Source organism: Stigmatopora argus, chromosome 3 (assembly GCF_051989625.1).
Source record: "Stigmatopora argus isolate UIUO_Sarg chromosome 3, RoL_Sarg_1.0, whole genome shotgun sequence".
NCBI classification, from domain to species: domain Eukaryota; kingdom Metazoa; phylum Chordata; class Actinopteri; order Syngnathiformes; family Syngnathidae; genus Stigmatopora; species Stigmatopora argus.
Genome location: NC_135389.1, coordinates 13,334,513 through 13,356,320, shown reverse-complemented (window position 1 = coordinate 13,356,320; position 21,808 = coordinate 13,334,513). Strand labels below are relative to the sequence as shown.

The 21,808-nt window shown below is 39.3% G+C and overlaps 3 protein-coding genes across 4 annotated transcripts; all 3 read right to left on the bottom strand.

Annotated features, from left to right (window-relative positions):
• Window positions 1-67: 67 nt before the first annotated feature.
• LOC144071494 (unconventional myosin-Va-like) lies at window positions 68-16,067 on the bottom strand. 2 transcript variants are annotated; one of them, XM_077596680.1, is made up of 40 exons: window positions 15,849-16,067; window positions 15,067-15,177; window positions 14,467-14,638; window positions 14,177-14,321; window positions 13,937-14,093; window positions 13,663-13,806; window positions 13,478-13,559; window positions 13,286-13,393; window positions 12,591-12,697; window positions 12,251-12,516; window positions 12,089-12,170; window positions 11,875-12,015; window positions 11,306-11,431; window positions 10,921-11,004; window positions 10,522-10,650; window positions 10,270-10,367; window positions 9,794-9,880; window positions 9,607-9,715; window positions 9,320-9,531; window positions 9,076-9,232; window positions 8,734-8,973; window positions 7,571-7,819; window positions 6,903-6,996; window positions 6,690-6,832; window positions 6,521-6,625; window positions 6,177-6,308; window positions 6,045-6,098; window positions 5,740-5,967; window positions 5,605-5,672; window positions 5,463-5,537; window positions 5,188-5,386; window positions 4,941-5,034; window positions 4,550-4,687; window positions 4,329-4,483; window positions 3,963-4,052; window positions 3,725-3,875; window positions 3,372-3,654; window positions 2,172-2,346; window positions 2,018-2,098; window positions 68-1,936 (listed from the first exon to the last, which is right to left on the bottom strand). In XM_077596680.1, the coding sequence occupies exons 1-40, from the start codon at window positions 15,873-15,875 to the stop codon at window positions 1,784-1,786; spliced, it is 5,451 nt and encodes a 1,816-aa protein (XP_077452806.1). In that variant the 5' UTR covers window positions 15,876-16,067; the 3' UTR covers window positions 68-1,783. The 2 variants fall into 2 exon arrangements, with proteins under 2 accessions (XP_077452806.1, XP_077452807.1); XM_077596681.1 differs by lacking the exon at window positions 9,794-9,880.
• Window positions 16,068-16,940: 873 nt separating this feature from the next.
• arpp19b (cAMP-regulated phosphoprotein 19b) lies at window positions 16,941-18,156 on the bottom strand. The gene is made up of 3 exons (XM_077595510.1): window positions 17,990-18,156; window positions 17,606-17,728; window positions 16,941-17,488 (listed from the first exon to the last, which is right to left on the bottom strand). The coding sequence occupies exons 1-3, from the start codon at window positions 18,035-18,037 to the stop codon at window positions 17,318-17,320; spliced, it is 342 nt and encodes a 113-aa protein (XP_077451636.1). The 5' UTR covers window positions 18,038-18,156; the 3' UTR covers window positions 16,941-17,317.
• Window positions 18,157-18,678: 522 nt separating this feature from the next.
• rsl24d1 (ribosomal L24 domain containing 1) lies at window positions 18,679-20,405 on the bottom strand. The gene is made up of 6 exons (XM_077596467.1): window positions 20,238-20,405; window positions 19,452-19,565; window positions 19,302-19,374; window positions 19,163-19,226; window positions 18,998-19,083; window positions 18,679-18,912 (listed from the first exon to the last, which is right to left on the bottom strand). Exons 1-6 carry the CDS (start codon window positions 20,316-20,318, stop codon window positions 18,836-18,838), a joined length of 495 nt encoding a protein of 164 aa, XP_077452593.1. The 5' UTR covers window positions 20,319-20,405; the 3' UTR covers window positions 18,679-18,835.
• Between the last annotated feature and the right edge of the window lie 1,403 nt (window positions 20,406-21,808).

Here is a 21,808-nt window from a genome sequence, read left to right as displayed (position 1 = left end):
TTCATGCTTGCCAACAAATGAGTTTTGGAGTGTACAAACCTGTTCGATTACATTTGTCAGGTACATTTCCTGAATACATTTCCTTGGAGTTGAATTGTTAAGTAATAATTGTAATGACAACATGAGAAAAAAAATCATCAGGATGCCAGACTCCCTTGTTAATATTTTTTTTCATACCTGCATACTCCCAAACCAGGTTATCATATTTAATACCTCAATTATATATCTCATTCACGTGCAAGATGTGGGATTATATAGTTAACTCATCTCTAATGCGTATCCTTTACATATATTATTGGCAAGTTCCCTAAAACGAGGTATGTGAAAGAACGATCGATAATTTTTAATTTATTAATATGAAAAAAGGCAAATTCAAATACTGGAGTTAAAAGAAAACATTTGAGAAAATCTTATGTTCCACGTCCTAGATAATAATTTTCATAACAAGCACAGTCTGACATATTTCCTTAAATAGACCATTTGTATTTATGCGGCCTGTGAATAAATAGTTTGATACGAAATGTGATGAAAACATAAAGGGAAAGACAAGACTTTGCTGATGTCCATCTCAGGAGAAAAGGGTTACAAAATAAAATTAAATTCAAGTCATAGTGGAGAAAAAGAACAATAAAAAGTGACAATGTATAATATTACCATCCCAAATGAACCCAATCTTTCTTGAAATGTGATTCATATCCATTATTAGAGTGCTCGCTTGTGTACGTGTGTTGGAATAACTGACATAAAAAATGGCTGTGCTCATAAACTTAATTGATTTAAAGATTATTTTCTCCATTATTAGAGGTCTATGTAACTTGAAGTCTGTATATTTCAATACAGACGCTCCCCTACTTACGAACTAGTTAGGTTCCGAGCGATTGTTCATAAGTTGAATTTGTTTGTAAGTTGATTGAGTGCTATATTTTGTTTTATAATTTATGTTTAAGGCCTATACAAGTATATTGAAGGTTTATATAAGTGCATTTGTATGTTTAAGGCTTGTATAGGTAACACGCATTGGTTTGTACTGAAAAAACATTTAATAAAATGGAGAGAATACATACAGTACTGTATACATACATTAGAGAGAGAGAGATTTACTAGAAACTGACCGAAAGAAGCTATCTAATGACGATTGCAGTTTTCTTTTTTTCATCATAAATGATGCGGTAGCACTGTATGGCATCATTCAATTGATTTGCAAACTTTGTGCAACGTTCAATATTTGGGTCCTGCTGCTCGATCTTTCTGTTTATAAATGGTACTGACGGTCGAACGATTCAAGTTGTATTCCCGTGCAACACGCATCAAGCTTCGTTATTATTGCCACTCATTTCAAATGAAATGGCTTGCCTCTTCCTTGCATCTCCCTCAATAGAAGCCTTTCGCTTTTTACCAACCATATTCAATAATGGATGCACGAGATATTTAATGATACAAATGAAAAAGGTTCTTTGCGCACTGGAGATACGTTCACGCACTTCCGCATTGCAACGAATTGGACAGAAGAAGGTACATGCTGGGTGAGCTGAGCTCTCACAGCGCCAAGCGTCGGTTTTAGCAGCGGAAAGAAGCACTACAGGGAAAAAATACAAAATCGAACTTACGAACATTTTTTGACATAAACGCAATTTGCAGACATGTTCGCATGTACCGTTGTTCGTAAGTCGTATGTTCGTAAGTAGGGGAGCGTCTGTACTTTGAGCAACTGTCTTTTATATAAATGTTATTTATACTACACCTTGTCTTTCCCTTTAACATATAAATACCGTAAGTTTTGGCCCTAGATGCGGTGGAGAAAGTCCAAATTTAGGCTGGCGGGGATCTGGATATCCTCCAGTGCCACAGAGGAGGGCGAGAAGGAAAGCGTTACAGAAAAGTCTTTCTTGGCGTCCATCATCAGTGTTGATGACTCTTCTCTGTCTTTCAAGATGTTCTGTGAGGTAAAAAAAATGGAAGCGGTTAATCATTTGAGGAGTGTAAAAGGAGCACAAGTGTTGCTGTCATAACAGCTCACTCGAATGGTGGCGATGAAGTCGGTTGTCACGCGCTCTTCAAAATCAATCACGGGAGTGTAGAGCGTCAACACTTTCACAATCTACAATGAAGGGAACACGATCAAAACAACATTTTCGTTCCGTGTGGGGACAAAAAACAGGCTGATGACAGACCTGTGAAGTTGTGAGACCAGTGCACATGTTGCAAATCGCTTGGGCATCCGCCTCAGTCTTTTTCTTGATTTGTAAAAGCTGCGCGGCCTGGCCGAGAGGTTCCAACATTTCTTTGGCGCCGCAATCGCTCAGCTCCCTTTCTGACAGCCACTCCTCCAACTGCCACATATTGTACCTGAACACACACCAGAAACAGTGGACATTTTACCAGGTGACCTCACTTCTGTCTCTTACCAATGGTCTACAGCAGGGGTCGGGAACCTTTTTGGCGAAGAGAGCCATAAACAATTCATATTGTCAAACATTATTCCTTGAGAGCCATACTCAGAATTTAAAAGTAAAAATACTTGAAAATGTGTGGATTTATTAATCATTTCACCACTTTGAAAGTAAAAAAAAAAGTCTGAATTCTTTTAAGAACATTTTTTCACTGTTGCTAATCAATGAGTATCAATGACAGCATGCATGCAGAAGAGCATAATGAAGAAAAATTATGATTCAAAAACCTCAAGAGATAGTGTCGGCGCCACAGTGTGACGCTCCCATTGGTGCGTTCGGGACTTAGGTGGTCTCTCACCAGCGGTTCCCATATTTTACCACACAGGTTAGCAGAGAGCCATATACACCCATCAAAAGAGCCACATATGGCTCCCGAGCCATAGGTTCCCTAACCCTGGTCTACAGTAACAACATTTGGTGTATCTGTTTAGAATGAATAATAATCATGAATTTCTAGCTTCTGTTAGATTTTGATTGATAACTGTTCCGCTGATGGTACACCGGTGCCCTCCAGTGGCACACAAAAGAATCACTAAAATATGTTGCACTGTACTACTACAAAGGGTTATTGCAGCTTGAAGACATTTTTTAAACAAACATTTTGTATTTATTTCAGGCTACTGCAAACAATTTTAAGGAATTTAACTAGACAGCTATAGCTAGTTAGTGAACAAACAAGAACCACATCCAAATGTCAAATATTTCTGCACTCCAGAGATTATACCAATTGCATGATGCTGCTTTAGCTTTAGGTTTCGCAACGGCTAGCACAACATTCAACTCCGACAGTGTTTAAATCCTTGAGAAAGGCCTCTTTTCAGTTGAGAACGTAGTCACAGAACAAATATGAGTGAAGCCTCAAGTGAGTGTATATTTCATTCTCGCAATGTCTTTGAAAATATAGGAAAATAAGATCATTACCTTATCTGGAGTCCTTTACTCCACGAGCATATGTCCTTCCTGAGCAAGAGGTGGTTGATGGTGACAGCACAGATGATGTAAAACTGCTGGCGGACCACTTGTTTAATGAGGCCAGAGTCCATCCCGTGCCTAACCATAGTGGTATACCAGAGGCCCAGTTGCTGCAGTAAGACGTCCACCGTCACCGCGTCTTCCTCTGGTGAACTCGAGCTCCTTTTCCTCAGACCGCTGGGTTTGGAACCTAAAACCCCCTGGATGTCCTCGTGCTCCAGCATGCTGGACACTGCACGCGACAAACAAGGTCAAAGCATTTTGTGTCATTGTAAACGTGCAGGTGGGATTGGTCATGTCACCTATGAGAGGCTGCAAGTTGTCCTCCATGCTTTTTATCAGCTGGCGGTAAATTTGGACGGCGAGGTCGGCAAAAACATTCTGATACTCTGTCAGTGCAAAGTTGGTCAGGCAATGCTCGTTCTGCTTCGGTGTGTTGTGAGTCTTGTACATCTGCGAAGCAGAAGGTTACGCCAAAGGTAAAATGTGTGTTTGGGTGTAACTTAGCCATCTTTTGCAGATGCTTCGACTTATGCTCACTTCATCCCCGCTATACTGCTTAAGACAGTGCAGGAGTCGGGAAGTGTTGGATAACCAGAAAGACGACACGTCAAAATTCTTTCCACGCTTCTATGGAAAGAAAACAACAAAATATGTAGTGTAAGAATACATCAATTTGGAAAGATTGTGTTGAATCAAATGAAGGCAGACTTTGTGATATTGGCAAATATCATAGAAAAAAATATTGCAGAAAAAAAAAAATCACTCTATAAAGGATGAAAAATCTTTAGCTATCCACTTTAGTGAGAACTGTCCCTGAAATTGAGCCAACATTTTTTAACAGTCATTATTGTGCACTTTAAAGAGTTACATAAGTGGACATTGAGTGGGATGGCTATATGCAACCTTGATAACTCCGTTCACACTGCAGAGCACAGAATTGAGCAGCGTGCTTGCTCTCTGATCGTCGTTAACCCTGTCAGCATATCGCAGACACATGAAGATGATGTAAGCGGGAAGGCCAGGGAGAAAGCTGACAGCGACACCGCCAGCCTTCAGGTCTGAAATGAACAACCCACAATCAGAATGATGGCTTCTGTACCTTAAGCAGGGTAGGTTTGTCATACCTAAGATCAGACGTTTAACGAGGCGGCTCTCTTCACCCTCTTTGTACTCCAACATTCCCTGGTACTCCCTCTCCTTGCGAGGTATACTCACTCCTTTGGAAGGAAAATTTGCCCCGATGGAAGTTTTCGTATGTTGCGCTTTGTGAAAACATAAAAAAATGGCCAGTGAATGATCATGTTCGGATGCCATTGAAGGTGATAAATATCCGGTCCATTTTAACTAGGAGGGTCGGCGGTGAAAATGGATCGGATGTCACCATGTGAGCTAACGTTGTCAAGAAACGTGTAACTTTAAGAATAAAAACAAATGCCTTACAATCAAATAAAACACACAGAATATATGCAAATACTAGTAGTAATTTGTAATTAGCCAGCAAGGAATAGTGATCACCTTCAAACTCTTCTATTCTTTTCATATACAGGTGAATGTGTTTTTTCAAATCGGTAATAGTCTTGTCTTGTTTATCCTGTTGCTCCATAAGATCCTAAAATATATAGACACACTAGATTAGGAAAGTCGTACACACCTAAAACCTTGAGACCAGACAGCAACACGGGGTGTGAAATATGAATATTTCAGGTAAAAAAATGTTTGAATTGTGACAGTCACACTGTACTGACAAATAGTTCCGACCCACCAGATTTTCGAGAGTGAGCCGTGTGATTTCAAGCTCCATTCCCGCTTCGACGCGAGCGTGTTCAGGCAGGAGCAAGATCTGTGCCAACACCTTCTGTTGCTGCTCTTTTTCTTTCGTCAAGTTGTTCACCTCCACCAAGAGTTTCTGGTACTTTTCACTATGCTTCCTTTCCAGCTTGTGCATCTGGCTCTCCAGAAGCCTAAGATAAGGATTAGTGACAATAAAAAAAAATGCAGTACTTTCGTTATGAAAAACAAAACAAAAAAACAGTCCACCTGTTAGTCTCCTTCAAGCCCTCGTAAGCTAACCAAAGTTCTCCGTCCTCATTTAACGTGTGGATATCAGTGGACCTGCCATGTAAAGATAATAAAGAATACTCGATGACTCCTTTAAATGATGTCAACGAGCTCTTCTTACCTGTCAACATCTTGAAATGAGGGAACATCACTAAGGTCTAAATTTACACCCTCCGCGAGCACAGAGTCCTGGAAATGCGGGAGGTAGCTTAATCCCAGGATGAATAAATATTCCAACTGCTACATGAAGCCTAACCTTGTATTTCATAGCCTCTTGGCGGACCAAGTGTGACTGGAGAAGAAGCACTTCTTCTTTGCGCATCTCCAGCTCTTCGTTAGAAGAGTTGAGTTGTTGCAGCAGGACGTTGTACGTGGTGGAGCCCACGGCGGGGGGCATCAGCTCGCTGTTCTCGCAAGTTAGAGATTTACGCAGTTGACTCAAATCCTGCTTCAACTTCTTATTCTCAGACTCCAGCTCTTGACTCTAAATAAAGTTGTGTCATTGTGAAATTGCAAACATAACCTGTACATGTTGATACTACCTTCATTCAATGTTTTTACCTTAAGTGTCTGCAAATCCAGTTCTGCTCTGCCGACAGTTATCTCCTCTACGTCCTTTGTTAAGAAACGGACAACAATAAAATGAACAACTGGCACTAACATCAAACTACGTTAATCGTGGCAAGGACATACTTTAGGTTCTTTCCCTTGTTCCTTCTTCTCATCTAACTGTCGCTGCAATGACTGTTTGTCCTTCTCTAGTTCTGTCACTCTTCTCTGGAGTTTGAGGATGAGAGGCAGATCTACAGTGGAGGAGGTCTTATTCTATAAAAACACAAAATGCCATTTTGCCGTAGGGCAACCCGATGATGAAAAAATTAAAATGACAGAAAATGTCAGGGGGGCAAAACTTTTCATAACACTGTAGTTAGGCCATGTTTTAGAGAATAATTTTTATCTTAACGAACTGTGACTAATCTAATCTCTATACATGATGGGTCACATAATGTGTGTTATTGTCCTGGTTAGTACATTACCGCATTGTCTCCTGAGCTGTTCTGTCCCTTAGTTGAGTTAATCTTTGGACTACATTCCGGCGAGTCGTTGGATTCCGATCTCTCGTGAAATGACTTGCTTGGACTCTGTCGATCAAAAATATTTCTTTTAATGTGGGAAACAAAACAGAGATGAAAAAAAATGTCTCACCAGCCTGAGCTGCAATTCTTCCTTTAGATCTTCATGAAGCTCCTGTAGTTGTAGGTGTTCACTCAGTAGGTTTTGATAGCGGGAGCGCTCTTCAGCTAACTCTTCCTGTAGTTTTTCAATGTTTTCCACCTCGGCTTTAATCTCTGATAACACACGTTTTATTTTAAAGAGGTCAATTAGAAAGCCAATTTTCCAAACTTTCATTTTGATTACCTGTCATCTGTTGTTTTTGATCCGTAATGATTTGATGAAGGTCTTCCTTTTCATCATTCAGCAAGGTGTTCTTCATGTTTAAATCCTCTACCACCTGGGGGCAGATCAGAAAACAATTTAAAAATGTTGACTTTCTTTGCTGCTTTCCAAATGAATGTCAAGCAAATTATTGCTATTTGTTCACCATTAAGGTAATACTATATTCTTTCGTTAGCGTGTCCTGTTCAGCTACTTACACTGTACTAAAAATGGAAAATCAGAGTCTCTTTAAAGGCTGAAACATTTTTAAACTGCCACAAGGAAATTTTATTTTGTGATATTTTTTCAGGGAATGCAGCTAAACAGTGGGAATAGTGACCCAAAAATATTTTTTTAATATATATGCTATCTAGCTATAGGTAGCGTTACAAGATTAAACTGTATTTTGTAACTTTGTGAATCGTAGTAATACTGAATTGCTGTTATGTATGATGTTAAATATTTACTAAATAAATACATGTAGCTTTTTCTCCATCCAGCAATCTGTCATGTGGTCGTAGCAGCAGAGAATACAGCATAATACAGTTGATTCAACATTGACCTTTGAGGGTTGGCGGGCGCCATGGCATGCCATTCAATTCCATGAAGACGTGAAATAATAAAATAAGGGGGAAAAGCAAAAGGCCGACCTGTTGTGTCTGTTCCTTGTAGAAGTTATTCTGATCTTCCAGGATTTCCTTTTCATTACGAGTGTTCTCCAGCTCCTGCTGGAGAAATGAGAGCTGCTCCATTAGCGAGGGGAGAGTTTCTACCTCGCTTCGCGCCTTTTGCTCTAATTTCTGAAGGCTTTCTATCTCTTTGCCGTGACGAGCTTTCTCCATGTCATGGGTCTTGAGCGCCGCATTCAGTTTCTCGCCGAGCACTCTGACGTCTTTGTGCTGTGGGGACATGGAAACACATGGTGGGCATGTGATGACAACGCCCAACGAGTACAGTGTTTTAAGGCAAGTTGTCTGTTTTTCTCATAGTAGATAAACAGCAATACCTCCTTCAGTGCCAATGACGCCAATAGGTGTCCAATACGTTTTGACCGGGATGCGTTTGTCTATCGCCATCAATAGCAGAGTTAATCTTCCACATTGCTAGTATTTCCATATGCTTAATTGAATTAGTGTCGAATTATTTCTGTAAATTCCATCATGAATTGAAATGAAGTACCGTATTTTCTGCACTAAGGGTCACACTTTTTTCAGTTTGGCTGAGCCTGCGACTTATATTGCGTTAAAAGACACCGATATAGCCCGTCGTTATCCATTTTATTGTTCATGCTATACCGTATAAATCTTTTGGTCTCAGAATTTTTTTTTAAAAAGTAAAACGTCTACTACTTCAGTGTGACTTGCGATTTCCTTATAAATAATAAAAGAATGTAGATTAAGATATCAGCTCACATTGTTGCAAGAAACGTTTACAAAAAATTCTAAACCGATTTTTAATTTCAAGAGGTGACTATTTTTGGTCTTGAATGTTTTTTAGTTATATGAATTATGTTAATTTGTAAATTATTCATTATTTATCATTTTAAAAATATTTTTTCATGGAAATTGTTTTAAATGAATGATTGAATAATACAAACCAAATAAATCCCCTTAAAATTAATAGAAACAAAAATGCAATGTGGGAATAGCCTCGAATACCACTGTAAAGTTTACTTTTTTTTTGTAAATGTCTTTGTAAAAAGTGCCCAATAAGCAAGGTTTGAGATGTTTCTTGACCTGTATCGTAAATTCAGCCGTGTTGTCATATCCAGTATGACAAAATAAGATGATACCCAGAAACTGAATATTCTCACCTGCTCATCTATCTTGCATTGCAATTGCATAATCTTGTTCTCCATGCCAACATTGAGATTCTTGAGATGCTCCACAGAGCGCGCCTCAACCTTCAGCTTCTTCAATTCCTTTTTGGCCAGTATACGACGCACACAGCTCTGCAGCAGGATGATACCTTCCCTAGAACGTTGATAGCGCTGTCTTGCCAACCAGCCTTTCACCCACTTTTGGATGACCAAAGCCTTCTCCTCATACAATATCTGAAAGTGATCATTTACAAGGTCAATTTGTGATCTTATGGCTAACTCATTGCCTAGAACGTATTTATGCACCAAGAAATTTAAATTCCATGTGGACATTACCTTATAATACAGCTTTCTGGCTGCAAAGGCCCTCAAGAAGCACTGAACGACAACAGCTGCGGAGCGCAACTTTCGGTAGGCTCTTCTGGCCGCCCACATTCGAACGTTGCGCTGTATGATGAGGGATGCTTTTGTTCTCCGCAAAAATGTAACGTAACTGAAATTGGGGAAGCAAAGGTAACATTTCATGTTAAAAAATACTCAATGTTTTCTTCTCGGACTGATTGCAAATCAGTCTGTTCACCTGCGTGCCTGGTGACCCCGTACGTGTCTTTGAATGGTGATGGCAGATTGCTTCATCCTCAGGAATTTTTTACGGGCCAGCCAACAGCGGATGGTCTTTTGAATACTGACGCAAGCCCTTCGTAGCCACTCGGAACGCAGCTTTTCCAAGAAGGCCACCTGGCCAGCTCGGAAGAATATCTTGTTTTTACCAAACTGATACAGGTTCGGGTCCTGGCAAACAAATCCAAATATTAGTGCCATCAATCTAGACAAAGTTATGACTGAGGTCCTGCAATTGATATACACCTGGATGAGCTTTTTTAGAAGATTTTGAGAAGTCTGCTTTCCATCAGGAAGCACATCTTTTTGCTTCATAAGGACGCGGTAACGACAGAAGAATTCCTGATAGGTCCATCTAAAACATTCAGACACATAGTTTCTACTACTTAAATCATCAAAGGTCAATTTTCAAGCATGTGTCTGCCACTGAAACCTGGATGGAAACCCGGCAGCTGATATTCGGATGGTTTCCAGGATGCCGCATGCTCGTAGTTGCTGCACTGCCCTTATAGGATCCAAGCTTGATTAAAGTGAAAGATATTGTTTGTGTCAATGTCATGTGCAAGATTTTCTTAACCAATCGAAAAGAGAAAGAATTTCCTTTTCCTGATGTGTAACACTAAAGAAAAAAATTAAGTAAAAAAAACAACCTATCATGAAAAGAATCAGGTTGGATCGGAAGTCAAAAAAAGTCAATATGGCGACTTCCCTAGTATATACAAACATTTTTTTTAAATTTTATATTCAAATGTGATGGTTTCCAAGAAATGCTCCAGTTGCTTACCTAAGTACTTTGAGCAACCAGCTATTAGATGAAGGTCAAATTTTCTAAATGTTGTTTGCCCTTTGAGCAAATGTGCTATTCAAGATTCTTGTCAAATCTGTATTTATTTATTTATTTAAATTCACCTGAATGGCACTTTGTGGTCATTCGGTTTGATGCACCGTACGTAGTGAGGAGTTGTAGCATTAAGAGTGTCCATCAGCAAATGTAGAGATTGGCGAAACTGGGGAATAGAGGACATACATTTTCAACAATAACAAAAAAGGGGGAACCGCTTTAAAAATATGAAGCTTTCTCTGTTCTATTGGTCAAATATAAAAGGGAGTGTAATTCATTAGAAATGGAAAATTCTAGTCATCACCTGTTTCTGACCTCACCTGCAGTCCCACAGTCTTCTTATTAGCTCTCTGTAACTGACCAGATCTTCCAGTAACGCTAGTAGCGGGTTTCTTACCGGAACTTGTTGCTTTTTCTGTCCCCACAAACAGCTTCAGTAAGAACTCAAACTGCGAAACAAAATACGTAAGTCCTTTATATCAGTGGCCACTAGATGGCCTAATTTGCTATCTATACAGGACAACATCAATGTGTAGTTTATTTCCTCCAATTGAGCTGGAAGAACAATTTGAACAAATTTTGGGTGTGTGAATTTTCCACTGAATTGCAAGCTGAATGGGTCATGAAAACGACTTCCTTTGAATGACCGTTGGACACGAATTAGGACTATGAAAGGAAGTTCTGCTAAGCACAATAGCGGTGGTCACAAATGAAATCACCTCGCTTTTTTGTAACACATGTATTTGCTCCTCGTTGACCGTGTCCTTGTTTTTCTCCAGGAAACCTTCACAGTGGTACTCCACCTGGGCACAAAAAATTATCTTGTGTTAAATGAGCAAAGTTCCTAATCATCATGTTGAAATTGGCTCGCTAATACAGTGCAACCGAATGTCCGGGTGAATCAAGTCATTGTTAGTATTGGCATAGAAACTAAAGGTTGGTTAGAACATTTGAGTCATCCATCTTTGGCAGACGGAAATGATGCAGTGCAAGGAAAACATTTTTTATGGAGTTAACTTCTATTTAGGTGGCAAGAGTAGGAGAACAGGACAAACGATTTCCAGAACAACATCTTTTTACTTTTAAAAAGTTGAATGATCTTACCTTATCTGCAAAATGGTGGATTATGAAAGCAATGTTTGATAACCTCGGTTTATCAAAGTGAGTGTTTTGCTTTAACAGGGTGTTGTACATTTTCTGGGACCATGAGCCGTCAGAGCCTTTTGGCATCTATGGAAAGAGGGGAAAAACTGAGAGAGTTTCCATACTATACTTCACAAGAATCTGTTTGTCTGGGAGCCTGCATATTGGAGCCAATCCCAGCAAACTATTGGCACCAGGCGGGGGACACCCTGAGTCTGTGGCCAGCCCATCACAGGGTACAAGGAGACTGACAACCATTCACGCTCACACTCATACCTAAGGCCAATTTAGAGTGATCAATCATCTTACGCTGAATGTTTTTGGGATATGGGAGGAACCCAGAGTACCTGAGGAAAACCCACGCAAGCCCAGAGAGAACATACAAATTCCACACATTGAGGACTCACTTTGGATTGAACCCTCGACCCCAGAACTGCAAGGCCAACGTGGTGACCACTCACTCACTGTGTGAGTTCTCACTAAATTGCTATTAATCATCATAAAAGAACCAAACAAAAGTAGTATTTTACTTTGCACTCTTCATCCAGAAGGTCAAGAATGCCCAACTTGGCCTCAATGAGATTGATGCACGGTTGGTTGTCGTAGAAGTCAATCAACGTCCACGGAATCTGCTCTTGCATGTACTCTTCCTGCTCCAATTTGAAGACGTGCTGGGGGACGCAAACAGTGACGGTTGATACAACGCAATGTTTTGAAGAGATGATGAAAAATTAATATACGTACAAGATTGAACTGCTGCTGCAGCTTCTCGTTGGCGTAGTTGATGCAAAACTGTTCAAAGCTATTCGTATCAAACGTTTCAAACCTGGAAAATGTGTTGAACGGGAATTGAAATAACAGTACAAAATGGCAAAAGAAATAAGCCTTCATGATAATAGAACATACCCATAAATGTCCAGAACGCCAATGAAAGAGTTTCGTTTTTCGGTGGTTCTGAGCACATTGTTTACGCAGCCAACAATCCAGCTGAAGAGTCGAGCGTAAATGTGTTTGGCCAGAGCGTCTCGGCCGTTGACCGCATCAATCTTAGAGACACCTTTGATGTATACTTCCGTGGTCGTCTGGAGTTTCCTGTGGCAGAGCCAGTGGGCCATTTCTTCACAGGGCACACCCATCAACTCGCAGAAGACCACCAAGTGGGCATCGTCTGGCTAAAGATAAGTAAGGTAACAACACAAGGAATCTATAAGAAACTCTCCCTCAACCCTCTGATGTTTGTATTTACCAGAATGGTGCTTCCCCTTCTTGAATGATCGTTCACCTCTACATTGCTAAGATGAAGAACGGCTGCCAATATCTGGTAGATTTCCATCTGATGGCTTTCACTGATTCCTGAAATAAAAACATGGGAATATGTAAGGGACACTGCTATTAGCTGGCAACCAATTCAGGGTGTCCTTTGCCTGCTACCCAAAACTGGCTGGGGTAAGCTACAGCACCACCAGCGACCCTTGGGAGGATAAGCGGTAGAAAAAAAATGAATGGATGTATGGGACAATGGCGTTGGTTGTCTCACTGGCAATAACTCAACCACTGGAGGAAGCTATTGTGCAATATCAATTTTGAAACAATTAAACTTGCACGATTAAAAAAAATTAAAAAAAATATTGAGGGTAGGGTTTTTCAGGGTCAATTTCAATTTAATTTCATTTTAAGGTCTACCTTTTTTTGTTTCATGGACTTTTACCCAAGAGGTTTCTAGTTATGAAAGTAAAAAGTATGAAGACAAAGCTACACTTCTTATTGTCATTCTCTATCTTGCTAGCCGTTAGATTAGCTTCTAACCAAAAACACCACAAATTAAAATTTTGTGTTGAATACCTCGTAATGTGTTTTTGAGTGAAATTAGTAGGCCTTGTATTTATGCAGTAGCCTGAAAATGGTTGTGTTCTGTTCTGATGAAGCATTTTTTAGACTCACCTAACAATGAAAAGGCTCTTCTTGTGGTACACATATCTTTGGCATCATCCACACCTTCAATGATTGGATTGCGACCCTGGTTAGCGTAGTGAAAATCATCTGCATCAGCTTGAAACGGGTGAAAATTCAGTAGTAAACAACAGTATTCTCAAACCGAATCAAGTTAAGATGTTGTTTCTAAATTCCACCAACCTAATTTGAAGGTTTTAAATTCTGGTAAATGAGATGAGGCACACAATTGGTAAAATATATGATAGTTCCTTTCTCCATGGGCCTGAAAGTAAAGCAGATGCATGCATTTACGCAAAAATAGGAATATCATCTTGCACGAATGCAGCAAATCGAATATATAAACAGAGGTGGGATGCAAACTATACCTGAAAAACAACTCTTGACTTTTCCAGTAAGTAAGTTCTCATGTGAGCTCCAATGATACGATGCTTCTTATCAAACCCGATCTCGATGTACTTCCCGAAGCGACTGCTGTTGTCGTTCCTGGTTGTTTTAGCATTACCGAGAGCCTGAAAGAAATACACACAAAGGCTCGGAACAATATTGGAGATTCAAACGTGATGTCAACATTTTGGCTACAGCTCTTATTAGATCTCATCTTTGTGTAAGAGCATCTAATGGACCACATTAGTTGATTACCTCCATGATGGGATTGGAGGCCAGGACCTTCTCCTCAATATCAGCTTCACCAGAGGAACCGCTGACCGTAGCAAAGTAACGCATGGCGTACTTAGCGGAGACGGTTTTACCAGCTCCTGACTCACCACTTACGATTATGGACTGATTCTGTTGATCTCTGCGTGAAGATGTAAGACACATCGATGACAATAATTCTCAGGGAGTAGAAGTCAAATGATTATACATGGGAGAAAAAAAAACCTGGCCATCTGCTTGTACGCTTCTTCAGCCACCGCAAATATATGAGGATCCATGTCGGCCATGTTCTGCCCGTGGTAGGCGTGTATGATATCAGCCTCATAGATGGGCAGACTCTCGTAAGGGTTGACGGCGACGAGAACGATGCCTGTATATAGCAAAAATATATATATTTTAGTGTGTGTTCCTTTAAGGGCAACTTGCCCCACAATAATCAAGATCATGCAGTGAGCAATGACTCCAAAGTCTAGAGAAACAGATAGCGTTGAGTCAGACGTGACGACACTCATTACCACAGTACGTGTAAATCAGCCTGGAGTCAATGAAGCGCACTTTGATGTTGTGCAAGACCGCCGGTTCATTGAGGTAGCTGAGGGCCGTGAGGTCGTTTTCCCCCACCAGGATATTGGGGTTCCGTAGAGGCGGCAAATGATTTCTTCGGGGATCTATTTTGTGTTCCACTTCCTATAAAATCAAAAACACCAGACACAGTTAAGACTAGGGCCAAGAAGATGATGAAATAATGATTTACAGTTACGGAGGAACGTCCTTGTGCAAGATAACTCTGCCTTAAGTCCCTATACACCTGCATGCCCCAACTCGAAATTGAAGCTCTACAGTCAAATTCTTTCAAGCACTGTGTTCTTCCATGTCTGCCCTTGTCTTTCTTAGCTGCTAAGGTGCAATGCTTTGTTTTGCCTCTTATTCTCACATTTGAGTGTCGATAAAAGTGAACACACCCTTAGCATAATATTTGTAGTTGAAAATTTTGGACCACAAATTAATCAGAAAACATCATTAGCTTTTTTTATAGCAGAAAAAGGCTTCTTTCTGTATAGGACTGTTATCAATGTGTATTCATTGTTTTGTACTATTTTTCCACTGTAACTTACAGTGCCATCGTCCAACAGTAGAAATAACGTCTGATCACCAGGAGCGTAATCTTTGAGGAGCTCTGCTGACTTCCACACTTCCACGGCGTCTGGGAGCCACACGCGAGCATCCTTTATACAATAGTAGGAGACGCAGGGTCAATCAAACACATTCGACATTGAAGGACTGGCAGTGTTTCGGTGTCATTGACACCAATAGACACCCAATCCATTTAAACAGCGAGGACTGACACTCACTTGCAGTTACATCGTATATTTACCTACATTAATATTAAAAACAGCTATTATGATGGATACGGTACAGTGTACTATAAAGCTTTTTAAGTATCAAATGGGGGTTTTGGCCCTGTTTCCCTCAACTGCCTACTTGTCCCTTTGGATTTGGTCCTCCATTTCCCCTCGATCATGGCCATTTTGGCTCATATAGGTCACACTTGATAACAACCAAATGTTAAGATTTGATGTTCACATTTGTGGACGCCAGGTCTCTACGGAATTCTTTTTTTTTAATTACAAAAAAATAGTCACTTCCCTATAACGGGTTAAGAAAGGGTCAAATAAGTAGTTAGAAAATACAGATATTGGATTTGAAATATGGAGCATTCATTCAAAGATAATAGTACCATAAAGTACAGGGGTAACTTTTACCTCTAAACATAGAGCACAGCACTGGTAAACAGAGGACGCAACAAAAACAAAATATGTACCCCCATTTATGGATTTACGAGACATAATTCAAGCAGAGGAGGAGAGAGTTGAATGACAAAGTGAGAAAAACTTACCTTGGTGTAAAGTTCTGCGCCAGCCATGGCGTTAAATACAGATTTATCGACGTTTTTCCACCTGTGCAGACGCCGTCAGCTTTCTTCGCCACCCAATAACTTTAAAACTGCAGGATTGTGTGATATATGACCACTGATAGTCTTGTACTTAAAAATATAGCAATTTTAAGCTATGTTTAAGTAGTTTAAACGAAACGCTACTCAGTAGCGTCTGGTCACAAACGCATTCAGTACCCTTTGAATACTAATAAGAATAGCGTCCAAGCGCCTTCTAGCGGCCAAAAGTGGAAACTGAACACCAAAATAGCTTTTGGAAATAAAAAACACACCGAGAATAACACCAACTTTTTTTTACAAAAAACACCAGCTCATAAACTGGCTGTGGTATGACCAAATGAACTCGACGTCTATTGTCGTTAATGGCACCTCATGAGTTAAAGGAAAACATGTTATGACAACATTCCATATAGTTGAAAGGCATTTAAATAAAAACCCTTAGCCCTTTAGTACATGGTAAGTGACTATTTTTGGTGCTTAAACAAATTACCTCATTAAGAGCTGGCTTCTACATAGGTGATCTTATTTTGTAGCAACACGTAGGCCAAAATATTAAGATTTGGTAAACAAGTGTAGCCCACATAACCCATTATGTCCACCTATGAACACTAAATATCAATTATAATTATATTTTTCATGAATCAAGATTTTTATTGAATAAAGCAATAACATGCTAAAAAAAGGAAATAAACTGTGGCTCCCAATAACACTTTAAGGTTAATTTTTAAAAAAATCCATTGTTTCATTGATGATAGACATCCAATTAATTTAAAATGGGATTAATGGCTTTGAAGTGACATCAATGGCAGCCAATGAGTGCACTGTAAACGGTTGAAAGTTTCCAATCCACTTTGACTTGAAGGGCTGCGCATTGCTATTTATATACAAATGTTATTCTCTTTACACTGCCACAGCACAGGTGAATTATTATACAAATATACCTGGATTGGAGGTAAATTCCTCAAGTGTGTCAACGAATCAAATTCGCTCTCTTAGCTCATGGGACTAGCATTTTAAGAACCACTCCACAGGCAATTTTATGCAAAACAAATATTTTATTTACAAAACAAATGGCACATTCTGACTGCACATGCACACGTACACCCCAGACACATCTCAACTGGGAGTTTTCTTCTGATAAAATCCGAAACAATTCATGCTAAACAGCAACATAATTGACAAATAAGACTTTGGGACAGCGGGTATTGCTGAAGAAACTGTTTTGCTTCAATTAAGGCAATTTGAGAGGTTGGGCGTTTCAAGTCTTTGCAATTAAACCCAATACACAGTCAACTTTGAAATGGGTTGAAAAGAATCGATATATATGTAGAGGTGAAAATACAGCAGAAGGTAGGTAGTCAGGTTTATCTCAGTGCTGGAAACCGGAAGAGAGGTGAAAAAGAGCAAACTTGTCAGCCTGCTAGTTTGCTTGTCACAATGGAAGTTTTTCTCTGAGGGAGGTCTTGAGGCGTCGGAATGTGTCCACCGGTGATCTCGGCCTTCTCCGACAGGGATGACGGCAACTGTTTATTCTTCATTTTGGCCTTGGCCATGTTGTAGTCGCCGGAATCAAAATACTTGGGCTGGGTGAACGAGAAAAAATCGAATCTGTAAAACTCATTGACGATGAGAAGACATTCAATCAGTGTCTCAATCAGATTTGAATGGAGACGATCCGTTGCAATAATGACGACGCTCACCCCCTTCTGAAGTCTTTTTCTCAGGAAATCCGATCCGCCGGGTTTGGCTCCCAGGCCGGCGTACCTGGCTTTTAACTTGGCCTCTTCTGCTTTCTCAGGACTCACAACCGTATCGTCCATTTCCTATGGAAACAATGCCCAAATACTTTTGATCAATTTTCGAAACAAGCGCAATGAAAGTCACATAAAACCTGACTTTTAGAACAACAATAGTATGTTGCCTCTCACTGGACTGTGTTTATTTCACTTTAGCTGGTAAGCATGTCCTCTAATTGGCCCATTAGTATTATCATCCATTTGTTCGCACTAGCCTAGAGAAGCTAAAGGCTAACTAGCTTAGTGTTCACCAAGCAAATTTCGAGTTCCCTCCAAAAAATACTTTACCTGATGTTCTTCCAACGTTGTAGTTACGACTTCAGTTTCCTCGGACATTGTTCGTTTTTGTCAACCCTGAAATATGAAGTTTGAGCTTTTAGCCTTTATGAGGTCTGCTGAGATGGAATTTCAAGGCTGCATAATCGATCCCAGAGACTCCGATGGCCTGAAACGCCCTTTATGGATCTCTTTGGCGACGTCAGTTGTTTAACCCTTTGCAGGAAAACGGATTATTTATTAAAAAGAAAAATATAGAAGTCCTTTAAAGCTCTGGCGTCCTCATTTGGCCAAAATATTAACATTTCGGGTTGAATACAGTCGTTAGATGCCATTATTTTAGGACATTTGTCATACACATGAAGGAATGCTTATGATAGATATCATTGTCTTTTATGAAATGTCACTTTTGATGAAAAATTGTTGTAAATGTCTTTAGGTTGGGGCACTTCAGCATGTTTTTATTGGTTATAACATTTTCAAATAAAAATGCTATACTAAGTGTGGGCTAAATGACTTAAAATGTTATGGACAATGAGTGCACACGAGTTCTCCATTATATTATTTATTATGACTGATCATTGTTTTTTTAAAACACATTTGAATGAATATTTTTTTAAATTAAACTGAGGACGGGAGGGTAAGGATAGCAGGAAATATGCGGCAGCATTCATATCAGGACACAAAAGAAGCAGCACCACTTTTTTTTAAAGAAAAGTGTTTATTGTTATTTGTTGTCTTTTCTACATTTACTTTATACGTTATGTTTTGTATAACACCTAAAACTGACTGCACAAGAATGTCCATCATAAAGCATTTGTAACGCAAGTGGCCTGAAAATGAAAAGTCTGTTGACATTTAAAGATCTTCCTCTCCCATTTCCACATCTTGTTGTATTTTCTGCAACATTTTGTCTTCCATTTTCTTGATTTTTCCTGTAAAAACAAAGAATTGATTTAAATTTCTGTAATTTCACCGAATGAGTAAAACTTGCTTTTAATTTTACGCCTGAATATGTACCTGCGTGTGGAGCTTTGATGAGGTGGATATTCTTCTTCACTTCCTTGATATCTGCTTCCTTCTCCAACTCTTTGCCCTTCTTTAATCTGTTTAAACGAGACATAATTCAATGGTATCTGCATATGATGAAGATGAATAGTAGTTGAAGCTGAAAGAAGTGCCCACCTGTTCATGATGAATCTTGCCTGCCGTTTCCGTTTGATTTCCTCCACCTTCTTCATGGCTTCCACTGTAAAGTGACAGGATTGTCAATTTGAGGCAAAAAAGAAAAAAACAAACCTGCACAACTTGACGAGATCCACACCTGTCTTATCCCACATCTTGCGGGTATATTTAACAGGTATATTTCTGCGTTTCTCGAACTCCAAAGAATTATCCTGAAAAGAAACAACGTGAACGCTGTCAGTAACAAACCACAAGTGTGCATAGTTTGTTAATAAATACTTTAACTGACCACTGTCAATTCCTTTCCAGATGCCTTTCGGAACGCTTTGGTCCATCTGATCTTTCTGGGGTTACGCTTCTTCTTGAAATTCTTGTGGCATTTTGATTTGCAGAATCTGAATGACTACACCAGAAGAACCATAAATTAAAGAAAAAAGTCTTAACACTTCGAAGGAATTGACATATTTAGAAACTCCTAACCAAATGATTACAGATTACAGTTAGAGGAACCCAAATTGACAATCTTAGGAATTGATTAGTAATATTTTTTTTCAATTTGTCTGCATTTTTTTCTTCAAATCCCTACTTTTCATTTTGTACACCCGCACTCAAACGTTATCCTACTGAATTCAATTCAGTAGGATAACGTTTGAGTTCAGTGAATTGTGACGTTTCTTTTTAAAAAAGTCCAAAAAAAACTTAGTAGCTTTGGGACTCTAACAGCAGTAATTGCATACATTTGGCGTTAGTGGGCGCTATTTCCCCGCATGAAGAACCTCATAGTATATATCTACTGCCTGTGCTTGTTTAAATGCCAGGGCCTCACCACGTTGCTTCATAAAAGCGCACAACAGATTGGCACATCATCCAGCCACTAAAAAAACAACTCATCGACTGGGCTACAGATAATTAAAATTTAGAAAAGATAGCCTGTCAAGTCGAATAATTTACCGACTTTCGAAGTAAACGCGAGCACGTTGTATTAACACACCAACATTAGCCGACCACTTGACTGGCTAATTTCAAGGCAAACGCTTATTAACCCGACTTGTGACGGAACGCGGACGTTTCATACCTTGCAGTCGTTTCGGACAAACATCACTCCGTGTCCCGGGTATACCGGACCCGAGCAGAAATAACACTTTTCGATGCGCATTTTCACAGCAAAAGTGCTGCGTGCTACGCGCGATAACAACAAGACCGCTTTCTACTTCCGCTTTAACTTCCTCTCAAAATGTACTGCCCCCCGCTGGACATATTTCTAAATACAAATACGTAGTACAATGTGCTGCCAATGTTTTATAGTTTTTATTTTATCCTTGCGTTTAAAAATATGTAGTTACACACTACGGCTTGATGTTGAAAAGACATTATCGAAATTATAATAATACTACTGGAATCTTTTTTTCTTTTATATTTGTTTGAAAGGCCAATGAGTCTTTTTGGTCATTTTATTTATTTAATGTCCCACCTTTGAAGACATCAATTTTGGTTCAAACGCCAGGGCTTCATGATATTGTTTTATTATTATTACTAAGAATATTTTTTTACTATTTAACAAATACATTTTTTTGTAAATTAATAAAATATTAATGAAAAAAATAGAAATACACTCTGGTTATGGACAACAATAGACATCATATTTCTTTCAATTGGGAGGACTGGCCGTGAATGTTCATGTTTCAGTTAAATTTAAGTGTGCAGTAACTTTAAATTGAAATAACTCAAATAGACGCAGTGAAACCACCAAATATTTTTCCATGAACAATTTTATTATTTATCTTGAGTATCAAAAAGTCAGTTGCAACATTCCATCTCATAAAATATTTTGCTTTGTTGCACTCTTTGGATAAAAACACATATTTTGGAATTTCAAAGTATGGTAATCAGAGGAAAACATAATTTAAATTAACATTTGATTCTACATACTAGATCTACATTTGGCACCTGAGTCATCAACAAATGTATCTGTGGCATTCATGTCAATATTTGTAATTATAGCAGTTATAGTGACAGCAAGAGAAGCTTGTGGAATTGCCACAGTGAAAATGAGACGTATCATTACCGAATGCTTAAACAATCATCTAAATTTTACATTTCGACCTAATTTCACTAAGGTAAAATGAGAATATAGTCTCCAGAACTTTGAAAAATAATGCCCTTCCACCAATCAAAACCAAACCCAAATGATAGACTATTCAAATGCAAACTTTGTAAATGAACCCAAAGAAAATCACTAAATTAGAGACTTTAAAGCTTCTTTGGTTAAGATCATTTGTATTACAAAGATATAAGAAAGTGATTATGTTGCTCTTCACACACACTGGGCTTCCATTGTGATAGTCAGAATCCTTCCTTGTCTCCCACCAGGACGGCAAATATCAAAGAGGCAATGATAATATAGTAATCCCCCCACACATCACATTAGTGGTCTGAGTGTAAGACGACGTACGCCTGGACAATAAATAGCATCATCAATCACTGACAAGATGGCGGATCAATAGCGTCGACCTCATCTTGCCGAGGACCGACTTAATGGAAAGCCACACCCATTTGAGGAAGCAGACAACTCTTTGGATAATAGCACGGGCGTCACCGCTGCACTTGGCAAGGGCGGAGAAGGCAACCGGAACGCAAGCCATGCGG